At 37.5% G+C, this 21,723-nt stretch overlaps 1 protein-coding gene and 1 pseudogene across 20 annotated transcripts in view; one reads left to right on the top strand and one right to left on the bottom strand.

Annotated features, from left to right (window-relative positions):
* Positions 1-19,481, bottom strand: part of SCAF8 (SR-related CTD associated factor 8) — a 191,470-nt gene extending 171,989 nt beyond the window's left edge. For 19 of the 20 annotated variants that reach the window (XR_005655139.1, XR_005655140.1, XR_005655141.1 and 16 more), the window contains exons 1-2: positions 18,955-19,481; positions 13,773-13,835 (exon numbers count right to left, since the gene is read on the bottom strand). Coding sequence is in view for 2 of the 20 variants with exons in the window: in XM_039873864.1 (XP_039729798.1) it covers positions 13,773-13,835; positions 18,955-18,984 (93 nt within the window). In the remaining 18 variants the exon portion in view is untranslated. The remainder of the gene's footprint in view (positions 1-13,772; positions 13,836-18,954) is intronic. The other variant, XR_005655157.1, reaches the window with a different exon arrangement.
* Positions 890-1,536, top strand: LOC120611404 (histone chaperone asf1a-A-like; annotated as a pseudogene).
* Positions 19,482-21,723: the final 2,242 nt, after the last annotated feature.

The following is a 21,723-nucleotide window of genomic DNA, read 5'->3' as shown; positions in this document are numbered from 1 at the left end:
CCACACACACACGGACACACACAATGTGTCCACACTGCTCAGAGGACAAGATAAGCAACAGATGCCAAGACCAAGATGACAATGATGCTGCAATTATCAGTTAAAGACTTTTAAGTCATAAACATCCTCAGCAGGGTGAAGGAGAGACACTTATGACAAAATGCATAGATAATTTTCAGCAGAGAAAGAAAAACTACAAAAAAATGAAAATTTCGTAACTGAAAAAAATTACAATATCTGGAAAAAAAGTGCAGTGTGGTGCTAAACACAAGCGCTGTAGAATCATTTACTGGTGACTACATATTTTAAGCAAAAGACCATAATCCTGATTATTTTTACATCAACATTTTACGACAGTTTTAAAAAAACACATGTCCAGGAAGAAAGATCTTGTAAGGTATACTAAGAGATAAGTTATTCTAATATATACATTATTAATGTACAAATATGAAAATGTCTAATGTTACATGACAAATGTAAAACATTTGCAATTACAACTTTACGTATATAATAATTAAATGTAAAAACAAGACCAGGAATACTGTTCAGAAAAATATTTGTAATAACAACTGAGTATAATTTGGGCATAGACAACTTTCTTAAAATTAAAATGAACAAAAGTTCTACCATATATTTTTTTTCTATTTCATGCCATTCTTTCTACCTAGAATGGTCTTTCACTTTTCTTCAAGCCATAATCTAACTAACCCACTAGATGAAAATTCTCAAGGTAATTCTAGTCCAATTAAAATAGAACACAGCAAAAATACATAAATTATGCTGATTAATCTTGGGTGAAATTTTCTGTTATGTTTACATTTGTGACTATTGGCTCACGACAAACTGTTCTTACTGTGAGTTATGGTAAAAAAAAAAAAATGTTGAGACACTGCTCTAGCCCATAAGTAGAAAGTAATACTAAAATTAATTACAAGAACAATTAAACATGATTAAATTCTCTGGTGGATAATTCTGCTTGTCAAAGACTGAGTCTAAGGTGCAACCTTTGGGCCCGACTGGGCCTGGACTTTGCATGTGCTGGAACAAGCCCCTGGCCCCATTGTTTGTGTTTTTTCAAACTATGGCAAAGGTTCAAGTAAACAATGTGGCTCTGGATAACCATTCTCCTTTCTATAACCCATTCCAGTTCGAGATCACCTTCGAGTGCACTGAGATCTGTCTGAAGACTTGGAATGGAAAACTATCGTGCAGGCTCCACAGAAAGTGAAAAATACGATAAAGTTTCAGATTCTGTTTCAGTGAGCCCTGTTCCTGCAGGAAGACATCTGTTTGTATTTTAGGCTGATTGATGCACCTAATCCAAGACTCCACTCCAGATGCACACACCATAGGTGTCACAGCTGTGCTAATTCCACACACCTATCAAGGTCGAGAATCTATTAGCTGGCTACTATGTAAAAATAACAAATACACAGACAGAATTAAAGGAAAATCTGTCAGTAAAATCAGACTTTTCTAAGCTTCCAAGGAACATTTTGGCATCTAATTCGAGTCACAAGATTCCACATTAATTGAGAAGATAACAGAAAAACTGGAAGGTGCAGAGTGTACATCTACAATCACTTCTTGCAACAGATGTGTTCCCTTCAGCATTGAAGGGATGGTCCATATCAGAAAACTCACTAAATGTCATGTTAGAATCCAACATGGGCTACATGTGACAACCTGCCATCCTTTTAGTACAAATTGTGCTATAAAAACATACAAAACTATTTCCCTGAGGTTCCATTAGTCACAGTCAAGACATGAAGAATTTGTTTAAAATATACTGTAGAAAGTTTATGACAACCAGTATTTGAGCAAATTGTGGAATATAAACAAAACTATTTTTAGGTTAAAAAAAATCAATCTTTGTTTTGTGTCTTTAAAGGTTAACAAATACCTAAAGATGCAAAAGACATACATAACTCAGATTTTTTTTTCTTTGTTGTAATCAGAAGAATGAGAAAAGGGAATAAGGTTCACACCTGAAATCACATCCTTCCATCAATGGTATATGCACGTATGTGTGTTTATGTGTAGATAATATGTAAATACTCCTCATCCTGTAACTTATACACCTGCTTATTACATGTCATATCAATCTAATCACGATGTGAATTATTTTGCTCCTAATTTACTTTCTGTTTACTCTACTTCCCTCTCCATGTATCTGTCCATCCATCCATCCATCTCTCCAGGCATTCCTTCCACTCTGGAAAACACTGCCCTTACACATTGTAAATCCTCAATAAACAGTTACCAATATCAGCATCTTTTTTTTTTTTTTCATATCTTCCACAATGCCTAAAACAGTTCCTTGCACTTAGTAGGTATTCAAATATATGCTGATTTAACTTTGATAAAGTGGCTTACTGGGTTCCAAAGGGAACCAAATACCAGCTAGCAAAATAAATTTAGCCAGCTTCTTCACATCTAAATTCAATTCAGTGCAATAAATCTATTTTGCTCAAAGAAGTGGAATGCCAAAGCCAAAGGTGATCATGTACATTTCTCTTCTTTTTCCCACCTGAACCTTACTTTTAGTAAGCTTTGCAACCCTATATCTATAATTCTACACCAATATTCACAGAAATAAACTATTTCAAAGCACAATGTCTCACTCTGAAATAATCCGTTAGCATTTATAATGTTGTATAATAATCATCCTTGCATACTATTTTCAAATTGACTTTGAGAGTTAATCACAAGGACTCACAATATTCTTACGCAGATCAATAATTTTATTATCGAGGTAAAATCAACTTAAAACATATAAAGAACTGGAAAATACAAAGCCAAATTCAACTGATTATAAAAGTCAAAGCTACACAGTGACTTAAATTAAACCAACAATCACTCATTAACTACTGTAGACAGGCACAATATTAAGCCCTTCAGTAAACAAAAAAATAACATGAACACCTTCACCCCACATCTCTAACAACCTACTGAGGTGAGGGGAGAGTCAGACATACCACCACTATAATATAGTAATGCTTAGAATTCTGAGATTTACCACTGTCAGCTCTGACAATTCACTAGTGACCGCAAAGGTCTCTAAAATGTTATCACAGGTAATTTTCTGGAGACACTACTTTGACATGTGTATATTAAAAAGCTGGTGTGTATGGAAACAATTTACTTAACTATCAGTGTCTCAGCATCTTTGTTTTTCTCCCCTCACATTCCCATATTTAACAGAGGAATAATATACTAAAGCGGTATGCAAAAATTGGGGGATCCATGAGGACCTTATGAAAACAAGAACAAATGGCATAATTTAGAGCTCCCCTCTCCCTCAAAAAAGTGCTACTGGGAGAGGTATTCAGACAAATGAAATGTACGTCTAGTTGGAAACAATAGGAAAAAAGGCTTAATAAAGTAAATGGAAGTAAAATGGGCTAACTGGGAAAAAAAGAGCATTTCTGTTACAGCTATGATTCTGCTTCCAAACAATTTACACATTCATCAGTAAAGCTCTCTTTAAAAAGAGAAATTTTAAAAAGAATTGAAGAAGTGGCTATTTCTTAATGGGACCACATTAGTATCTCTACAGAATGCTGTGCTTTCCTACTGAAGAATTACTGAGTACCCAAAACAAACAATACACACCGGTGGGAATATATCGTACACAACTTTGCGTACAGTAAATCTTCCTCTTTCACAGTGCTGCACATATGCAATGTATAGGATAAGCATATTTAAACTAAGGGAGAAGTGATGAGGACACGAACTAAAGTATTGTTTTTATTATTTAATATTGAAAATGAAAAGGAAAGGAAGATGCAAAACACTTTTTAAAAATAATTCGTTGGATTTCATAACAGACAAAAGAGAGGACCTAGGAAAATTCCAGTTTTCAAATCTGAGTGTTTGGGAACATGATTTTACTACTGACAGAAAAAGAAAATCTAAATGTAAGAAGTTTGTGAACGAAAAACGAGTTTAGATCTGGGGTGATTTGAATACTATTTCCTAAGCACATTTACACAAAATGCCTAGAAGATATAGGACTGGATCCCCGGAGAGAAAAGCAAAAATCCAAGTCATTCTGAAGAGCTACAGAATAAAATACTAAAGACTAAATATCAGAAAGAGAATAAGTAGAACGAGAGCCTACCAGACTAAAATCATTTCAGAAATAAGAACAACAAACGCAAAGACTAAGAAAACGGACATGCAGTAGCCTAATAAGGGATAGGAATATATATTACTTTTCATCTCTATGGAACTATCACAACTGCTACATCACTTTTACCTTCAGAATGGCCCAATAAGACAAATGTTAAGCAATCTTCAACAAGGTTTCAGAATCCTCCAACCCTTAACAAGGAAATTCCCTTTCTCTAAAGGATTTAATTAAAATAATAATAAAATAGACCAACTCCATCCTTCTCCCAAAAACTAAGACACATAATATTTTGGGTTTGAGGGAAATACTACAAAAGTAATATGGTAATGCTATGAGAAATTCCAAATATTAGAAGCTCTCTTTCACTGCATCCCGTCTACTACCTTCTGCTCTCTTAAGAAATAATCACTGCTAAAAGGCTGGTAGGCTGCCTTCCAGCATTTTCTATATGCATCTACTGATATATAAATATTGTAAATATTTATATGTATATATGAGAAATACTTTATACATTATCTTCCTCATAACTACTTAAAATTATTTTCTTAAAAGCTTTGCTGAATTTAGTAAAACACTGAAATTCTTATAAGTGTCAACCAGTAATAATATTAGTCCAAAATACATCATGGTCTGTATTTTGATACTTCTTGCTATTGAAAATTTTGTTCAACTATATCTCTAACTTGGAAAATATGCTGAATAGAATCTGGCACTTCCATTTTAATAATAATCTCCAAAACTTTTATCCAGTACCAAAGTGTGTTATAATACGGAGTTATTTTCCAGGGCAACAGAGATAGTCACGATGACACTGAACGTTTCCAGTTGTGGCTTTTTTTTTTTCTAAACTATTTTTCTTTAGTATTTAGTTTTCTTTAAGAAAACTATTTTAGAAAAAAACTTATTTTCGAAAACTTAGAACCAGTATAGTATTTAGTTTTCCAAATACTTTATTAAATTATTTTATAATTTTATATATTCAAACCATTTCTTTGAATATTTCAAAAGCAGCCAATATTTTAAATATTTAAACCAATTCGAGAGGCAGTGAGGGAAGGCTCATTATCCCTATCTTTAAAATGAATAAACTAAAATTAAGAAAAATTAATTAGAAAACTTGTTCATTACGGTTGATAGTTAAGAGATCCTAAAGCTTATCTTTCTCATCCCATTTTTAAACCATGAACAGCTACCTTCCTCCTTGCCAACTGTCATGTATCTCATCTTACTTTGACCGCAACCATATTAATTTTGTACCCATCATGCTTTAATACACCTGTACCAGGAGTCTTCTAAACAGGAAAAATCTAAAGGAAGTAGTTACAAAGTAGCCACTCTTATTAAATTGTGAAAATTAAAAACATGCTAAGGATACAAGCTTATAGAGGAACTGCACTCCTCTATGAAGATGAAGATATGTGAGCTTTGTACTCAAGGGTATTTTTACTGAGTTGCCAGAAAGCTGCTGAGTGGGTGTGACTCTGTATATACTTCCTGGCAGCCGCATGTGTGCTGTCCTACCGCAATCTGTTTTTTCATGAGCATCAAGGGCAGAACAGCAGTTCATTCCTTATCCTGGCCCAAGGTTAGCATGGAGCAATGATAATCTACTAAGAATCACCAATTCCCACTACTCCTCTACCTCTAACACACATAAACACTACCAAAATTTCATTAAAAAAATCCATATGGAAAAACTGAAAACAAGAATAAACTGAGAAAGAGAGCAGAAATTTCTTCTAATTTGGCTGCTAAGTACATGCCTCTGATAAGCTGTAATTCTGAACCAAGTTTTATCATTTCTGGGTCTTGACTCTTCATTCATAAAATAAGTCTGCTAAATGATATACTACCACGAATCTTTTCAGCTCTAAAATTTGTAATTTCTGGAAAGCAAGTTTAAGCATGGAAGTAAACAAGGAATCCAACCACAGAACCACAAACTTTAGTTATGCCTATAGCTACAAATGCATAACACAACTATCATGGTCTTTAGCTACCCTACTCTAAACCCAAAGAGAACAGAAATGATTCTCCATGAGAAAACAAAATTTATAAATATAAACACACACACACACACACATATAATGATTCTACAGTTTAAATTTTCCCTGGCATCCAAACAATCCATCTTCCTTTCAGTTCTTTCCTATGTCTTTTGTAAACATCCAAATGAAAAGATGTGAATTTTATCTCTTCTTAATTTTAGACTTACTAGTAACAGTGAAATGGCCAAATGAGAATAAAAGGAAGAATAAATAATTCATTTGTAAATCCTCTTCGTAACAAATTCCCACAAACCATATCAGCTGCAATTTCTCAAATAAATACAGGTTCTAGTTCTAATGATACAGCCTTTAGATTCCCAATTCCATGTTCACAATTAATTGGTTATTATAGACAAATTTAAAGTAAAGCATTATTTGACTATGAGGAGCTAATGAAATCTGAATGAGGAGTAGGCCTAATGTTAAGAAATTCTAAAAAAGACTCATTAAACAAAATTTAAATATTTACTTTTATTCATAGATCATTCAATTTACTACTTAAATTTTAATTGCACACAAGAACGTCTGGTTGTATAAGCAAAATTTAAAGCCAAACATATTCCACGCAGAGTGGCTTTTAAATGTCCTTGTATTTGTAAACACAGTACAATAGGAAAAAAGGACCAAAGCCTTATCTTAAAAAAAAAAAAAAAAAAAAGAAAGAAGATTCTACAAGACTGTGCCCTAAGCTTGGTTCTCTTCTTTCTCTACATCATCTCCCCAGACAATTGTACCCTCTCCTAGACCTTCATCTCTAGCCTATTCTCTCCAGGTGCCTAACCTATACACCCAGCTGGAGATCTCCATCTGAATGTCCCACAGATACCAAACCTTCAAGATGTACAGAACTACTACTGTATTCAACAAAAGAGTAATAGTAAGTGTCTTTGAGTGGTTGAAATATGGGTGATTTCAATCTTCCTTCCATACAAAAGATCGTTCTTTCATTACAGGTGGAAAAAAAATGACTTCCCACTGAATTCTTTCCCCCTTGTTTTGTTCCTTCAGGCCTGCCCCTCTTAGTGACAGGTACTGTGCCATTTTATCTACCTGGTCACTTAGCCGAAGCTCTGCAACCACCCTCTTCTTCCTCATATCCAGCTCCCTATTGTCACTACATTTCCCTTGCATTCATCCTGTCTTCTCCCCATTATCACCCTAGTTGAGCCTCTCATCTCCATTTATTAATTTAACCTTCCTTCTTCCCCCCAACCTCATCCCTTCATGTCCTGCCCTGCTCTACAAAGATACTAATCATCTAATATGCAAATTTAAAACTTGTGCTTTTTTTTTAAAACCCTTCAGACTCTCTACTCCCTTTTGATTAAAAATGAGGTCTTGTGCATAGTGTACAAGAATCTCCCTCCATCAGAAGATCCTTACCTGTTTGCCCATGACTCTTTCCAACCCTATCCCCTACCTAAAGGGGACATTTCCTTGAAAGTGATCTTTATCCTTTGCCTCACACAATGTCTTCCTCATACTGTACATCATGATATACACAGAAGAGTGTACACAGAGTACATAATGGCTACATCGCTACTCTTCATAATATTCACAACATTACCTTCTTCTAACTGTGGAAATCGACTGCCATCCCCCACCCCATTAGATTATGAGCTCTCTGAGAAAAAGAATGTAGGCATCTAATTCCCGTGTACTCTGCAGAATACAATGCTTGACAGATGGCAAATATGCAGAAATAACAAAGCTCAAACAACCAGCAGCTACTTCCTAGCATTCTTTCCAACCACTAGTTGCTATTACATTAAAATTTTCCTGGGCTATTCAGATAGCATTCTAGCTATCTGAAGATATTTTAATTGAAATAGAAAAACTATGTGTTGATCTTGAAGGATTAGCAAAACAATGGTAGCACTGACAGAATTATTCGGATTCATTAATTGCTACAGCTCTAAGAGGCCTGAGACATCTAATCCTTTCGTTTTGCAAATGAATCAAAGTACAAGAAATGAAGTAGCAGCCTCTGGCCAACTCCTTTAGGATGTTATATGCCTCAGCTGGGTTGTCACCACCTTTGTTCTTGAAACTGCAATCAAAGCAGCGAAAGGCTTCTAAAAGAAGTTCTGAGTTCCCTGACAGAATAGGAACAAGAATTTGGAAAATTCTGCTCAATAAGAAAAATTGCTTTAAAAATAAAAACCACTTCTCCTGGTGTAAAACAAACAAAACAAACAAACAAACAAAAACCCCAAAGATGTTAATAACCCTTACAAAAGCAGTTACTCATACCTCAATGCTTTAAAAAAAAAAAGGGGGATACTTACTGGTTTATCAAACACTTATTGAGAAACTACTCAAAGATAGAAGTCATTTCAGCAACAAACATATAACAGTAAAAATGCACTTTGATGATTTTTATTCAACAATGTTGATATTTAGACAAGGACAAAATAGATAACCTGCACACAATTCTTAAGCTTTAAGAATTGGTAAATAAATATTAACATTATCAAGAGACTTTCTCCCTATTTCAAGAAAACTACATAAGCAACAACCTTCTCAGCAGTCCTTAACAGTGGATAGTAGAGAATTCTATCCATTCTCAATCTCATTTATTCATTAAAGTCTTAAAGACAGATTAGTTGAAGTACCATTATGTACTTGAATAATATTTCTTAGAGTCTTTAATACACATGTACTTATCACTAAATTAAGTCTGGATTCTTTGTCTCGATTAATGAGGTTTTACTTAATTTTCTTCCTTTGAGTTAGTTTAGCTACACACTGAAAGCATTATGATTAAGAATCATTTTCAAATAAAAATCACTTCGCAAAAAAAGGAGAGCTGGGAAGCAATGAGCCAAACTTTTAAGTCTGCCCCTTTTGCTGTTTTTATCAAAGTTTTCAAGAAAGAATGCTCACTCTGCAACTACTATGAATACTTTTAGTAGATAAAATGTCACTAACTGAATAAAAAAGAAACATGCATTGCCAGTATAAAAAAGAAACATGCATTGCCAGTAAACACTCACAAAAACTGAATGTGAATTCCATGAGGGCAAGATTTTGTTACACAATTTTTTGGAGTTTTTTTGTTTGTTTTTGGTCTGTTTTGCACACTATTAAATTTCTAAAATCCAGCATAGTGTCTGCACATGATGGTTAAGTGCTCAAAAAATTTGAGTAGTTTCACTAACGCAGCCTTTTAAGTTGTTTTGTTTTTAATTTAAGTAAGCTTTATAAAGCCTATAAGGAATATATCTTCTTGCTCAATTTTAATTCGGATTTATAAGGAGCAGGTTAGTAATCAAGTTTTCAGGTTTCAGACTGTGCAGCCTCAGCAAACTATGGCCTGCGGCCTACTTCTATAGGCCCTCAAGCCAAGAATAGTTTTTATATTTTAAAAGTATTGTGAAAGACCGACAAGAATATGCAAAAAGATCTTAAGTGGTACCTGAAACCTAAAATATTTACCATCTGGTCCTCTACAGAAAAGGTCTACTGACCCCTGTGAATGAAGATTCAATTCACAAGAGAAAGTTTCTGAATACTACTTTCACCTACACAATGAATCTACGCTATTAGAAGCACATCTTTCACCTAGGACTTTCTCTATATCTAATCCTCCAAATTTATGGCTGGTTATTTGATTTGAAGAATGTTAAAGAAAAAAATTTTTAACCAGAGCATACATGGTTATTCTACTGAAGCTAATAAAAACTAAAGGAGGATTATAGTTTGTTATTTGTTGCATACAAAGAATAACAAAAACGGATAGAGAAAAACAACAACAGAATACAAACAGAACTGAACCTAATTATATTGTAAATGAATAGCAGAACCACATTAAGGGAAAAAAATTAACCAAGCAATGTTTGAACACAGTATTTTGACTACATACCCTAAAGTTAAAAACAAAACAAAACAAAAAACTGTAAACAAATTAATAGGTTTGTTCTCACAGACATGTGGTTTAGCAACTCTGAAACTACTTTCTGTATATTTTAGGACTGATCAAATAATACGTAAATATATTGTGGATACAGAAACCATTTTTCTCACTGTCAGAAGAAATTACACATTTGGAAAGGGTAAAGGGGAACCCTTCAATGTTGAAATGGCAATGGTATCAGGATGAACTCAAAGCTCTTTAGACAGGCAAATAACTGGATTAAAAAACCGTTAAAATCTGTGTATATATACATATATGCATGTTCACACACATACATAATTTCTAGTCCAATCTGTTAATAGATATCCACTAGAAGAAACTAGGTCTCCTTAGAGAATATATTACTCTACAGGAAAATAAGGAAGTATTCAAAAAATGGTGAGCTGATGTCAAAAAAACACAGGAGCCAGCCTAAAGGAGCACGCTGATCAAAACTGAGACAATCCATGCAATAAAAAAATCTCAATGAATGCAAAAGAACCCATGAGTTCATACTGATATACATAGATACATAAATAAATGGGGAGGAAAAAAGACTCTTACAAAATGCCAATAAGTAAAATGACAGACTTAGAAAAATCACATGACTACTACCTTAGTGCTAATTGATTTAGGAAAGAATTAAATAAATGCTAAAACAAACAGGTGAAGTTTGATGAGTAACAAAGTATTTATATAGTTTCAAAAATATTTCCATTAAGACAGTTGTTACCAAGAGAAACTTTACAATAGAGAAACCTTGCAGGAAAAAAGTTAACATCTCCATTAACAGGATAAATGGACATCATGTACTTCCAGAGGACAAGCATCACTTCTAGGGTATTCCTGCCAAAAATGCATAACCTGAACCTAATCATGGAGCAACACAGCAGACAAATCTATATTAAAGGAATTCTAAAAATAACTGGCCTATTCTCATCAAATATCATCAAAGGTCAAAAAAGACAAAGACACAAATAACCAACTTGCTCTAGACTAAAGGATACTAAAGAGACAAATGAATGCAAGGTGTGACGTAGAACTTATTCTTTAAGGACATTCCTGGTACAATTAGTGAAATCTGAATGAGCTGTGCAACAATCGCGTTATATCAGTGTTAATTCCCCGATTTTGATAACTGTACTATGGTTATGTATGAGAATGTTCTTGTTCTTAGAAAAGGTTATTTAGAAGTAAAAGGTATTATGAATTGCAATTTACTCTCAAAATGTTCTGAAAAAAAGTTTGCATGTGTTCATGCGTATGTAAAAAAAATAAGAAAGCAAATATGCTTAACATAATTAGTAGAGGAATCAGGATGAACTGTACACAAAAATTCCTTATCATTCTTGCAGCTTTTCTGAAAATCTGAAGTTGTAAAAACAAAGCTTAAAAAGTGGGAAAAAATAAAGTTAAATCGTATTTGGACATCATGCCAGTAAAAAGAAATTGTGAAAAATCGAACGATGGTTGTCCTTTACATAGAAGGGTAAGAAAACTTCTCAAGCAGCAGAGTTTGAGACCTAGGTCCTTCTGTTCTGCGCTCTAATACTTACAAAGCTGCATCTCTTGGGTTAAACACACACACACACACACTCTCTGGGCCTGTTACCTCATTTGTAAAATGGGAATCACACCTATCCTACCTTTCTCACAAGGTTATCATAACGAGCCACTGAAATATGATGGTTGGAAAAAAGAGAGGCAGATTATAAAACACTACATATTACAGTGGCCTGCTTATAACAATGTTTGAAGATAAAAAGTATGCAAAAATACATAAGCCAGGTATTTTTTCATTATAGCGAGCAGCTGTTATACAAACTAGATATTTGCTATATCTTTGGCCTGTAAAAATTTCAACTTATTCAATATTCTTTTTACCCATATAACTTCAAATATTTCAATAAATTCAAGTATCTATTATCTATTATTTTAACTATAAAACTTTTTAGTACCAAAACATTACTAAATTAAAGAGAGCCATTAACTAAGACTTGGTCAACCTTTTTTTAATTAAAATGTAACTGTCATAACAGTGTATTACTTTTAAGTGTACTGGTCAACCTTTTAGATACTGTGACCCAGTACAGAAAGATCTTTATATCATTTCCCCATTTCTACACAAAATACAAGATCCAAACTGTTTCATCCTTCACTCACAAGCTACTCAAACGAGCCTTGAGGAATCAAATCAACCAAATTTTTTTTTATGTATACTTAAAAGAAGTAAAAGTTTGTTTTAAAAATAAAAATATTAACTTATTCTTCCAAACTCATAAAGAAAAGTATATTTGGTCACCACTTAAAAAATGTATGTGTTTAACCATTTGCATGTGGAAACTAATATTTCATTGACAAAAGAAAACATCCTAATAGCTGTATTTTATGAGTTATAATTCCAAAATACCAAATGGAGTTTAAATAGATAATAGACCACTGTTGAAAACATAAGATCATATTCTTGTTTAGATAAGTCTACTTGCTCAATCTCTATTCTGAATGGTAGACGAGCAATGTGGACTCCCTCCGTAAGGCAAAATGCTGAGGACAGGCCAAAAAGAACCAAGCCTGGAGAGAAGGGCCACAGCCCAAGTAGGCCCTACCAACCAGAGTCAGAAGCACCTGCCCAGCCTCACCCGCTGTGCAACAAGGTCACCCACCACACACAAAGGATTATGAGAACATAAGCGCCAAGAGGGCAAGCTTTTCACTTGTTTACCACTATCTCGGCAGATATAAAAATGTCTGATATATAGTAAAAGCATTCATTAAGTATTGGTTAAATGAATAAACGAATGAAAGAATGAAAACCCAGGTGTTTCAAGTCAATCTACATAAATTCCATTAAGTTACAAAATTATTTTAAAAACAAACTTGGCATATATTAGCTTAATAATCATACTGTCTTTTAAAAAAAAATGAATAATCTATAGTCCTCATTCTGACTAAATAATATCAACGCTCCTAAGATATTTCTTGACCTATATTAGATACTGTTACACATTAAAATATCTATCCGAGTTTAAAATATGGTGTTATCGGAAACTCTTGTAAAGCAGAATTAGAAAGATTAAATGCATAAAATCAGTATCAGAAAGAGCAAATGTATGTTTACAATCAAACTTGAGATAGAATTAACTCAGATAAGAAATCGCAGGCTACAAAAACATTTCTCATCAGCACTTATTTCTCATAACAGTACTTCTACCAAAATCTGCTCCTCTATAATCAGAAAATCAAATATTTGATTTAACTGTTTTTGTTTCTCTATTCCTGCAGCATATCTGCCAATGATTTGTCATCTTATAGTTTGAAGAACTTCCTCAAAATATAAGATGTATTTTATTTCCAAACATGAAATTAAGAGGTTTGTAATTTACTCATTATTAAATAGGTAGTTATATTGCTTACCAAAAAAAAAAATAATACAGTAAAATTATGTGGAGCAGAATGCAAGTAAATTCAACAGCATATCATTTATGCTCACTATTAAGCATATAACTTCTTTTTCACTTAACCTATTTTTTGTGAACTCAACTTACTCCTTGCATGTTCTCTTTAAGATAACTAAGTGGGCAAGTTTTATTCTACTTCCCAAGCACTGCCCATATAATCAAGACATCATTTCAGTACGAATTTAAACCTAATATTTTCCAAAGGGCCTGCCTTATGTGGGTTATAATCATCTTACTATGCTTCTTGTGTCCATGCTGCTGGAAAAGCAGTCTGTACAAGCAGGAGTAGAGGCACAATCCTGAGAGAGAGGAGTAGAGAAAGATGTTGAGAAAACAAAACCAGATAAAAGGAGCTCACTTAAGAGCTTAGGAGCTCAGCCAGTGTTCAAGGTCAATGTTGATTACATTCTCTCATACCATTATGAGTTAGATGTTGTCCAATTAACAGCAAAACTGGCCCTAGAAAGAGATATCTGAAAGTCCATGTACAAGAATAATATTATCACTAGTTCTAAGTCAACCACACCTCTAAAATAAACAGCAAGTGATCATAAAATATGACTATTTAGGATACTGGGCAATACAGATGTCCCCAAAATTTCAATCAAAATTACTATTACAAACTCAACATAAGCCTAGAATAAAATGGTTGAGCTATATATATCACATGAATTTCAACCTGCCCAAAAAAAATGTTTAAATTTAATCCTGAATGATTAAAGACCATAACAGTCTCAAATCATAGTCTCAAAATCATTATTATCAATCTCAATTATCCTTGTATTATGAATTTTTTAAATACTGGTTTAAAAAAATCAATCATTTATTTTATGAAGAAGAAAACCAAATGTGTCCAGATATGTTAACTGCCTTGGTCCAGGTCATCCAGCTACCTAGTCTGTCATCTGTGCATTCATTCAAGGTATCTTTACTTAGTGTATACTATATGTTAAGACACTATGTTATGCACCGAGGGTATGAAGCAATGACAATATATGGTTACTGTACTTGTGGAACTTATAGTCTGGTAGGAAAGACAAATACTAAACACTTATTACTGTAGTAATCACTAGAAGGCATTGTACAGAGTGCTTTAAGACTAACAGGAGACCTAAACCAGCGATTTTCAACCAAGGTCAATTCTGCCCTCCAAGAGATATCTGGTAACGTCTGGAGAGATTTCTGGTCCTCACAATAGCAGGCAGCAGCCAGGGTTGCTGCTTACCAACCCCACAGTGCACAGGACAGCACTTCGCAGCAAATAACCATCCAGTCCAAAATATCACTAGTGCCAAGGTTGAGAAGCCCTGATCTAGACCACTGGGGCAGGGTGGGATCAGTGAAGGCTTCTTTCCTTTATAACACTAAGTATGCTACATCTTTAAGGGATTTTTACAAGGTAGAAACAAAAAACAGGGCCTGATTAATATAATTAACCAAAACTCCCACTGGAAAGTTAAAATAGGAAAGAAAACCGAGAGATGCCTGGGTAGATGAAAATGCAATGTTTTCTAGCTGCTTCACATAAATTCCCTTTCCATAACCACAGACAAAGGGAAATTCAAAAATAAAATTTTTTTTCACATGCTTTTATTCCTCCCTCTACCTTTCCCACTGTTCTCTATCAACCCATGCCTATTACTAGATATTTGTGGAAAGGTTCTAAATAAAAAGTCCTGTAGTTAGGCAAATAAAACCTCTGGATACAAAATTGGAAATGGAGTAAAACGAAGATGGGATTTCACTTGTGATGTGAGACACAAGGCATGAAAGACAAAAACGTACTGGGTGTGAAAGTGATTCTGGAAAGTCTACATCCTGGAACAGTTTAAAGAGTAAGCTATCTGACTACCAAAGGATCCTAAAGACAAAACACTAAGAATTTAGGCCCCTTAAAGATGACAAAAGGTACTAGGATCCTCTCAGAACTGATGAACCAAGGTAAGTCCAAAAATTAAATGGCAGTAATTTTTCTGACACATCTCATACCTACATATCTGACCCTTTACCTTCCCACTCATCCTATTCAGAGCAGCAAGAGAAATGGATCCTGGGGCGGGGGGTGGCAACACGACCATAGTAATGCAATGTTATACCAAGAATCTAAAAAAAACCTGACCACTGACTGGAGTTTGATTATGTTAAAGATTTATTAACTTTTTTAAGTGTAATAATGGTATTGGGGCTATGTTTGTTTTTTTAAGTGCTTAAAATTTAAAAGAATCCAACACACGAGAAAACTCCACCACTTACTTTCTTGTCTAAGCAAATGTATAACATATTCATGTTTTCCACATAGTTAGGATTTCCTATATCATGAAAGTGACCTGTACAATTAAATTATAATTTTCTAAGGAAAGGGTCATACATTGCTTTTCTCTTTTCAAAAACAAAACTCTACTGTGACCTCCACACAGCGGCATTCTTAAGGACAGAGTACAGATATGCGGCTCGTGTGAAAACTGCTGCAATCCAGTAATCAACTGTGGTCCTAAAGGAGTTCAGATGTAAGCAGATGAATATGAGACTGTCTCATATTCATAACGAGTAAATGCCACCATCTCAGAGCAGCAGCAACTAGGATATGATAATTCCCCTAGAGTTAATTGCTCAGGTCAAGGAGGGAGTCTTAATATTTCAATCTGGACAAACTTTCATTTCGGAATTGATGTTAGTGGCCACAGGATTAACTTTCATCACAATTATGACGCTTAACTAGAAATTTAGGGTTTTTCCACAAAACTAACACAGTGGGCACCTAAAGATCAATTCTTGAGCCTCATCCTCATTTAACTCATGATAATTTACTACAGGAAGGAACTTCAGACAGTGATTTTGAACATAAGAGTGGGGAAGCTACAGAATCGCTTTGAGAAATTACAGGACATGCCGATCACGGCTCATACATATCGTGCATAAGGTAGAGATTTTCAGATTGAAAATGATCCACCGTTTGCAAATTAAAAAGCTATATTCTTAACTAAAATCTGTGGCATGTTTCTGCTTTCAAATCAATTGGAGGAGGGGGTTGAAAAACCTGAGAATTACCAAGCCACAAATGCTAAGCATTTCATATTTTAAATGAAACACTGTAAATGCAATATCAAAATATCTCATTTCAAACATTAATTTTAATTAGGGCTAAATTTTGGTGCCTTATAAAACAAATGGAATTTCTTCACAATTCAATGCTTCAAAGAGAGCTTTAAATGTAGCAGAGAAAGGGGTCTCAGCCCAAGGATAAAAATCAAATTCACTAAAATTATTATTCTAATCCTGTAACTCAAATTTATTTTTGTACTTTGCAATATGTTTAATGGAAAATATTATTGAACTATTTTCCAATATGTTTACCTGCAACGACAAAATTTTCAAATCAGCAATCAGAAAAAAACCTAACAAGATTATGTATTTTGTGTTTAAATTAAAAAAAAAAAAAAGCATATTGTTCTCACGAATCTTCTTTCAATGTATTTCCCTTCCTCAACTGTCTGATTCCATATTGCTACAACTTTTAAGGTAACTTCACTTTCAAACATGGTGAAATTTGAGTTTATTGGTAAGAGTTAAAAGGTTTTTTTAAGTTATCTGAAGTCTGTGGGGGGAGGGTGCAGTGCTACATAAACTAAAATGGGAATACTATTACAAATCTCAAGTCATAAAGATTAGATAAGAGGTGAAAGGCCATGTAAATGTTAGGCCCCTCATACTTCATGTCAATACTGAAATGAAAACCCAACTGTTAACAGTTCTAACCCACTGTGCTCCACCTGACCAAGCACAGAGGTGTGCTCACCATGTTTCTACCACGTAAAGGAACTCTGTTTAAAACTTCGTGGAGAATAGAAAATTGCAGTGGAAGCAAAAATTTTCTTTATATAATTTAAAAAACTAACATTCGATTAGTGCTATAGCACTCTATGTAGCAAATTAAAAGGCTACATAGAACTGGGTTTTTTTTTTCCCCTGCACAACCAGGAAACTATTAAGTTGGAACATATTGTATCATTAAGTAATTCTTAGTCCAGATTTTAAACGCTATACACTACTGAGGGGTGTATAAATTTATAAATTTTATAATTTGCCCCAAATTATCAGCTATAAATTCATAAACAAAATGAAAGAGTCCCAAGTCTATTACTCTATCAAGAAGTGGGAAAAGAAAAAAAAGGAAAAAGAAAATCCAGTACTCAAAAAGTTCTCTACAAAAAAAGTGCTTGTTTTCATATAACTGTCACTGCTATCTACTTTAATGTGGAGAGTTCAATTCACATGTTATTGAACTTTTATCTAAGCTTCCCAAATGTCAATTCTTACCGAGAGGGAGAGCAAGAGAGCGAACGGTAGAAAACAAAATTGTAAAACAGCTTTTGAAAGTACTGTCCCCTTGGAATTACAGGTCTGGCACTTTAAAAGGTGAATTAGATTGTGTTAAATTAGATTGCGTTAATCATACTATTTAAAAGTATTAGCACTTCCACATCAAAAGTTCATAAATTTTATGCGAATCTAGTTAACATCACATTAGATTTTTTTCTAAGGCGTACAAGTTTAGGATAATTCCAGTGCGTAGATATGTTGTTATGTTTAACGTTTGAATTAGGGTCGATTTGCGTCGGAGTTAAAAAGTTTTTTAATATGTTTTATCAAAACCTGCCTCCCTTCAAATGAATAAATTCAATCAGTGAAAACTGGGCACGTGCTTGTTCAAATCTAGTTTTAGATTTGACATGTGAAGCAGCCCACAGGAAATGCTTCCCCGGCATCTTCCCTCTCGTAAAGCACAGACCTAGACCTCTTCCTACCATTTGTGTGTGTCGTGAGGATGGCGGGGGAGGGGAAGAACATAATAAATCACGGAATAACCTTGCTTCCCGACCAACCATCCCGTTAGCATAAGCCCCTCGCTGGCAGGTTACCTAGCCACCAAATCTCGATAATAAACACTATATGCTCTGTGACTACAGATCATCACCCCCGTAGGTGCTCTTCCTGCACTAACGCCGGTCGGTGCCGGCCTCATTGAGGACCCCAGGGAGGTCCGGGCAGGGATGTCCAAGTGCGGTTAAAACCCCGCACTCCCGATAAGACGTGGGCGGGCCGGGCCTCGGCGGAACTGACCCCGAGGGACCCGCGGGAGCCTCTGCGGGGAGGGCCCAACGGGGCCTTGCCTCCCGCCCCGCAGCCATTCAGTGGGGCGCTGGAGCCGCCGGAACCTCCCTCCGCGCCGGGGCGGCCCTCCCCCAGCGCTCCCCCCGGACTCGGGGGAGGGGCGCCGGGGGTTCAGAGGCACCCCTCCCCCCACGGGCACAGCCCGGCCGCCGCTCGCCCCACCCTGCAAAGCCCCGCAGGCCCGCGCCCACCCTCCTCGGGCTGACCTCGTCCCGGGTGTGGGGGAGGCTACACTGCGATACCAACCTCGCTATTGAAGGTCTTCACAGCCTCCATGTTGTCGATGCTGAGGCCCCGAGCCCGGCGGCGGAAGAGGCGGCGGCCACTACGCTGGGTGGGGAGAGTGAGACGGAGGCGGCGGCGCAGCCGCGAGAAGGGGCTGCAGCGCGAGGCCCGGCTGCCGCGACCCCGGGGCGGGAGGGGAAGGGCAGGCCCTGGCGGGGCAGGGACCCGTTAGGGGCAGCGAGGCCCCGGCATGGCCGCGAGGGCGGGCGCAGCGCCGATCTGGGGAACACAGGCGCTGCCGGGCGGGTCGGCGGCGGGCGGGGGAGGGGCTGGGCCGCGGCGCCTTCTCTCCTCCGCCCCGCTCCGTCTCGGCCCTCCGCCCTGCAGCCCTGTCCCCTACCCTCTCCACCCCCTTCTTCCTCTTCCTTTGACAGGCTCCTGTTTCACCTCCCCGCGGCTCGGGCCGCAGGAACCAGCAGCGCACGGCGGAGACGGAGGAGGAAGCGCTGGCAGCAGCGGCTGCGGCATCCAATATGGCGGAAGCGAGTCGGGCCGCGCAGCTCGGGGACCGCGGCGCCCGCCAGCGCGCCCCCTGGCGGCTGGACCGCGCGGCCCGGGCGGCGGCGCCGATACCATCGAGGGAGCGGGGGGCCAGAGCGTCGCCGCCCGGAGACCGGACGCCCCGCCTCGGGGGTGCCTGCGCCTCGCCGCCTCCCCGGTCCCGACCGCCGCGGGGCCGAGCGCCGTAGCCCGAGGGAGCGCTCCGGCCCGTCATTTGCGGCCACGGCGAAGCGCTGCTGGAAGAAAACACCAAACGTCCCCACGAAGCTGCAGGTTTAGGAAAGAACGCTGCCCACGTTTTTGTTGTTTCCCTGCAGATTGGCCCCTTTCCACGAGAGGTTGGGTTTAGTTGCTTTTCAGAACTTTACGGACTGTGGGTAAAGGTTAACGGATGAAAGGAAAGTTCTTGATCATTCGTGCTATGGGTAACGATGTGCCCAAGCATTTTAATTGCGTCGGGAGTAAACAGACACAAAAGCTTCTGACCCGGTGAGGGCAGGGGCCCGGGAAAGCCCGCAAGCCACTCCCTGCAGGAAATGCACGCTGCATAAAATCCGGGGGGACCGCTGTGGCACGGACAATGAGTGCATTTGTGCGGCGGGAAGCCTGACCCCAGAAGCACCAAATTTGGATCAGTGAAAAGGAACCTGTGTGGAAGGTGAATTACTCTAAAGGAATTTGGCCCTAGGTTGTTTGCAGCGAGAGGGTAAATACAGTATTCCTAGATGAAATGGGAGATGCTAGCAAAAATGCCTTCTCCGTTCAATGTAAAATAACCAATACCAAATTAGAAGTGAGCATTTATTTAAAATGAAAAGTTAGGGGTGTGTCCTTGAACTCCAAACAGCGCTGCCCACTCTGGTTTCAGCAGTCACTTCTCCCTAGTTCACTCAAAGGAAAGGGCGCGCGGGGCGGGGGGAATGAGGGCAGAAGGTTACTCTGGAGAGTTGTTGGAATCAAGGTATTCAAGTAAGAGCTGATACCAGAGCCTCGTAAAACTGAGGCAGTCCCCCCCCTCTTGACTTTTTAGGGTCTTCAGTCTGCTTCAATGACAGCTTCATTATAGGGACTGGCTACTTACAGGGTAAAAAGGATAACTTCTTCATCACTAACAGTTTTAATAATTCTATCTTCAAATCTCAAATGCTGTCACAAAGTTCTCCATCTTCCTCCAACCCCCATAGGCCAAGCCATTGTGATCTCTTGCCAAGAATTGCAGTAGCCTACTGGTCCCTACTTATCGTCTTAACACAGTCATGACCCACATAATGATGCTTTGAATAACCAAGGACTGCATGTAACATGGTGGTCCCAAAAGATCGTAATGGAGTTGATTACTGTCACCTAGTGTCATCGTAATCACTTAACACCTTAACAGCAGAGCACAGTGAATTGTTCATGAGTTTGTGGTGATGCTGGTATAAACAAACCTACTTCCTTGCCAGTCGTATAAAACTATAGCACATACAATTATGTATAGTACATAATACTTGATAAATGACTATGTCACTGGCTTATGTAGTTTACTAAACTTTTCATTGCTATTTTAGAGTATACTCTTCCTACTTTTAAAAAAAAATACTTAGCTGTAGAACAGTATGCTGTGTTCCGCCAGCAGCAGCCTTATAACCTCTTGTGTTTACCAGGTCTCTCGATTGCATCATTTTCTCTTGTGCTTGATTTAATCTCGTGTTGTTTGGTATAGTCACATGCTCTACAGTTTGCAACGTAGGAGCAATACGCTACCCCATATAGCCTAGGTGTGTGGCCAACTGTACCATCCAGGTTTGTGTTAAGTACCTCTGTGATGTTGCGTAGGGATGAAATCACTTCACCTCGCATTTCTCAGAATGATCTCTGTCAGTAAGAGGCGCATGACTGTAGTTCATTCTCCAGAAGGTAGCCCGAGGGTTTTGCGGTTTTTTTTAGACACATCAGATCAGGTTGCGCCTTGGTTAAATCCTTTTAAAAATGTCCCATTGCATTTCAGATATTATCATACCCCTTACCCTGATCTGAAGGCCCCTTCGGCTCACAGGACTTGCCCCCTCACTCACTTCACCCTGGCCACACGACCTCCTTGGTTCCTTGGCAGCACTTTTCTACCAAGGAGGCTTGTCTGTGCCTGTTCCCTCAGTGGGGTGATATTGCTCATATTCTTTTCATAGCTGACTCCTCATCTTTTGCCCTCCTGCAAGAGGTCGATTCCAATCAGTCCACGTAAACTAG

This window comes from Pteropus medius, unplaced genomic scaffold (genome assembly GCF_902729225.1).
Source record: "Pteropus medius unplaced genomic scaffold, Ma_sr-lr_union100, whole genome shotgun sequence".
Taxonomy (NCBI): Eukaryota; Metazoa; Chordata; class Mammalia; order Chiroptera; family Pteropodidae; genus Pteropus; species Pteropus medius.
The sequence above is the reverse complement of the archived record's forward strand: the minus strand, read 5'-3'. Positions and strand labels throughout refer to the sequence as shown.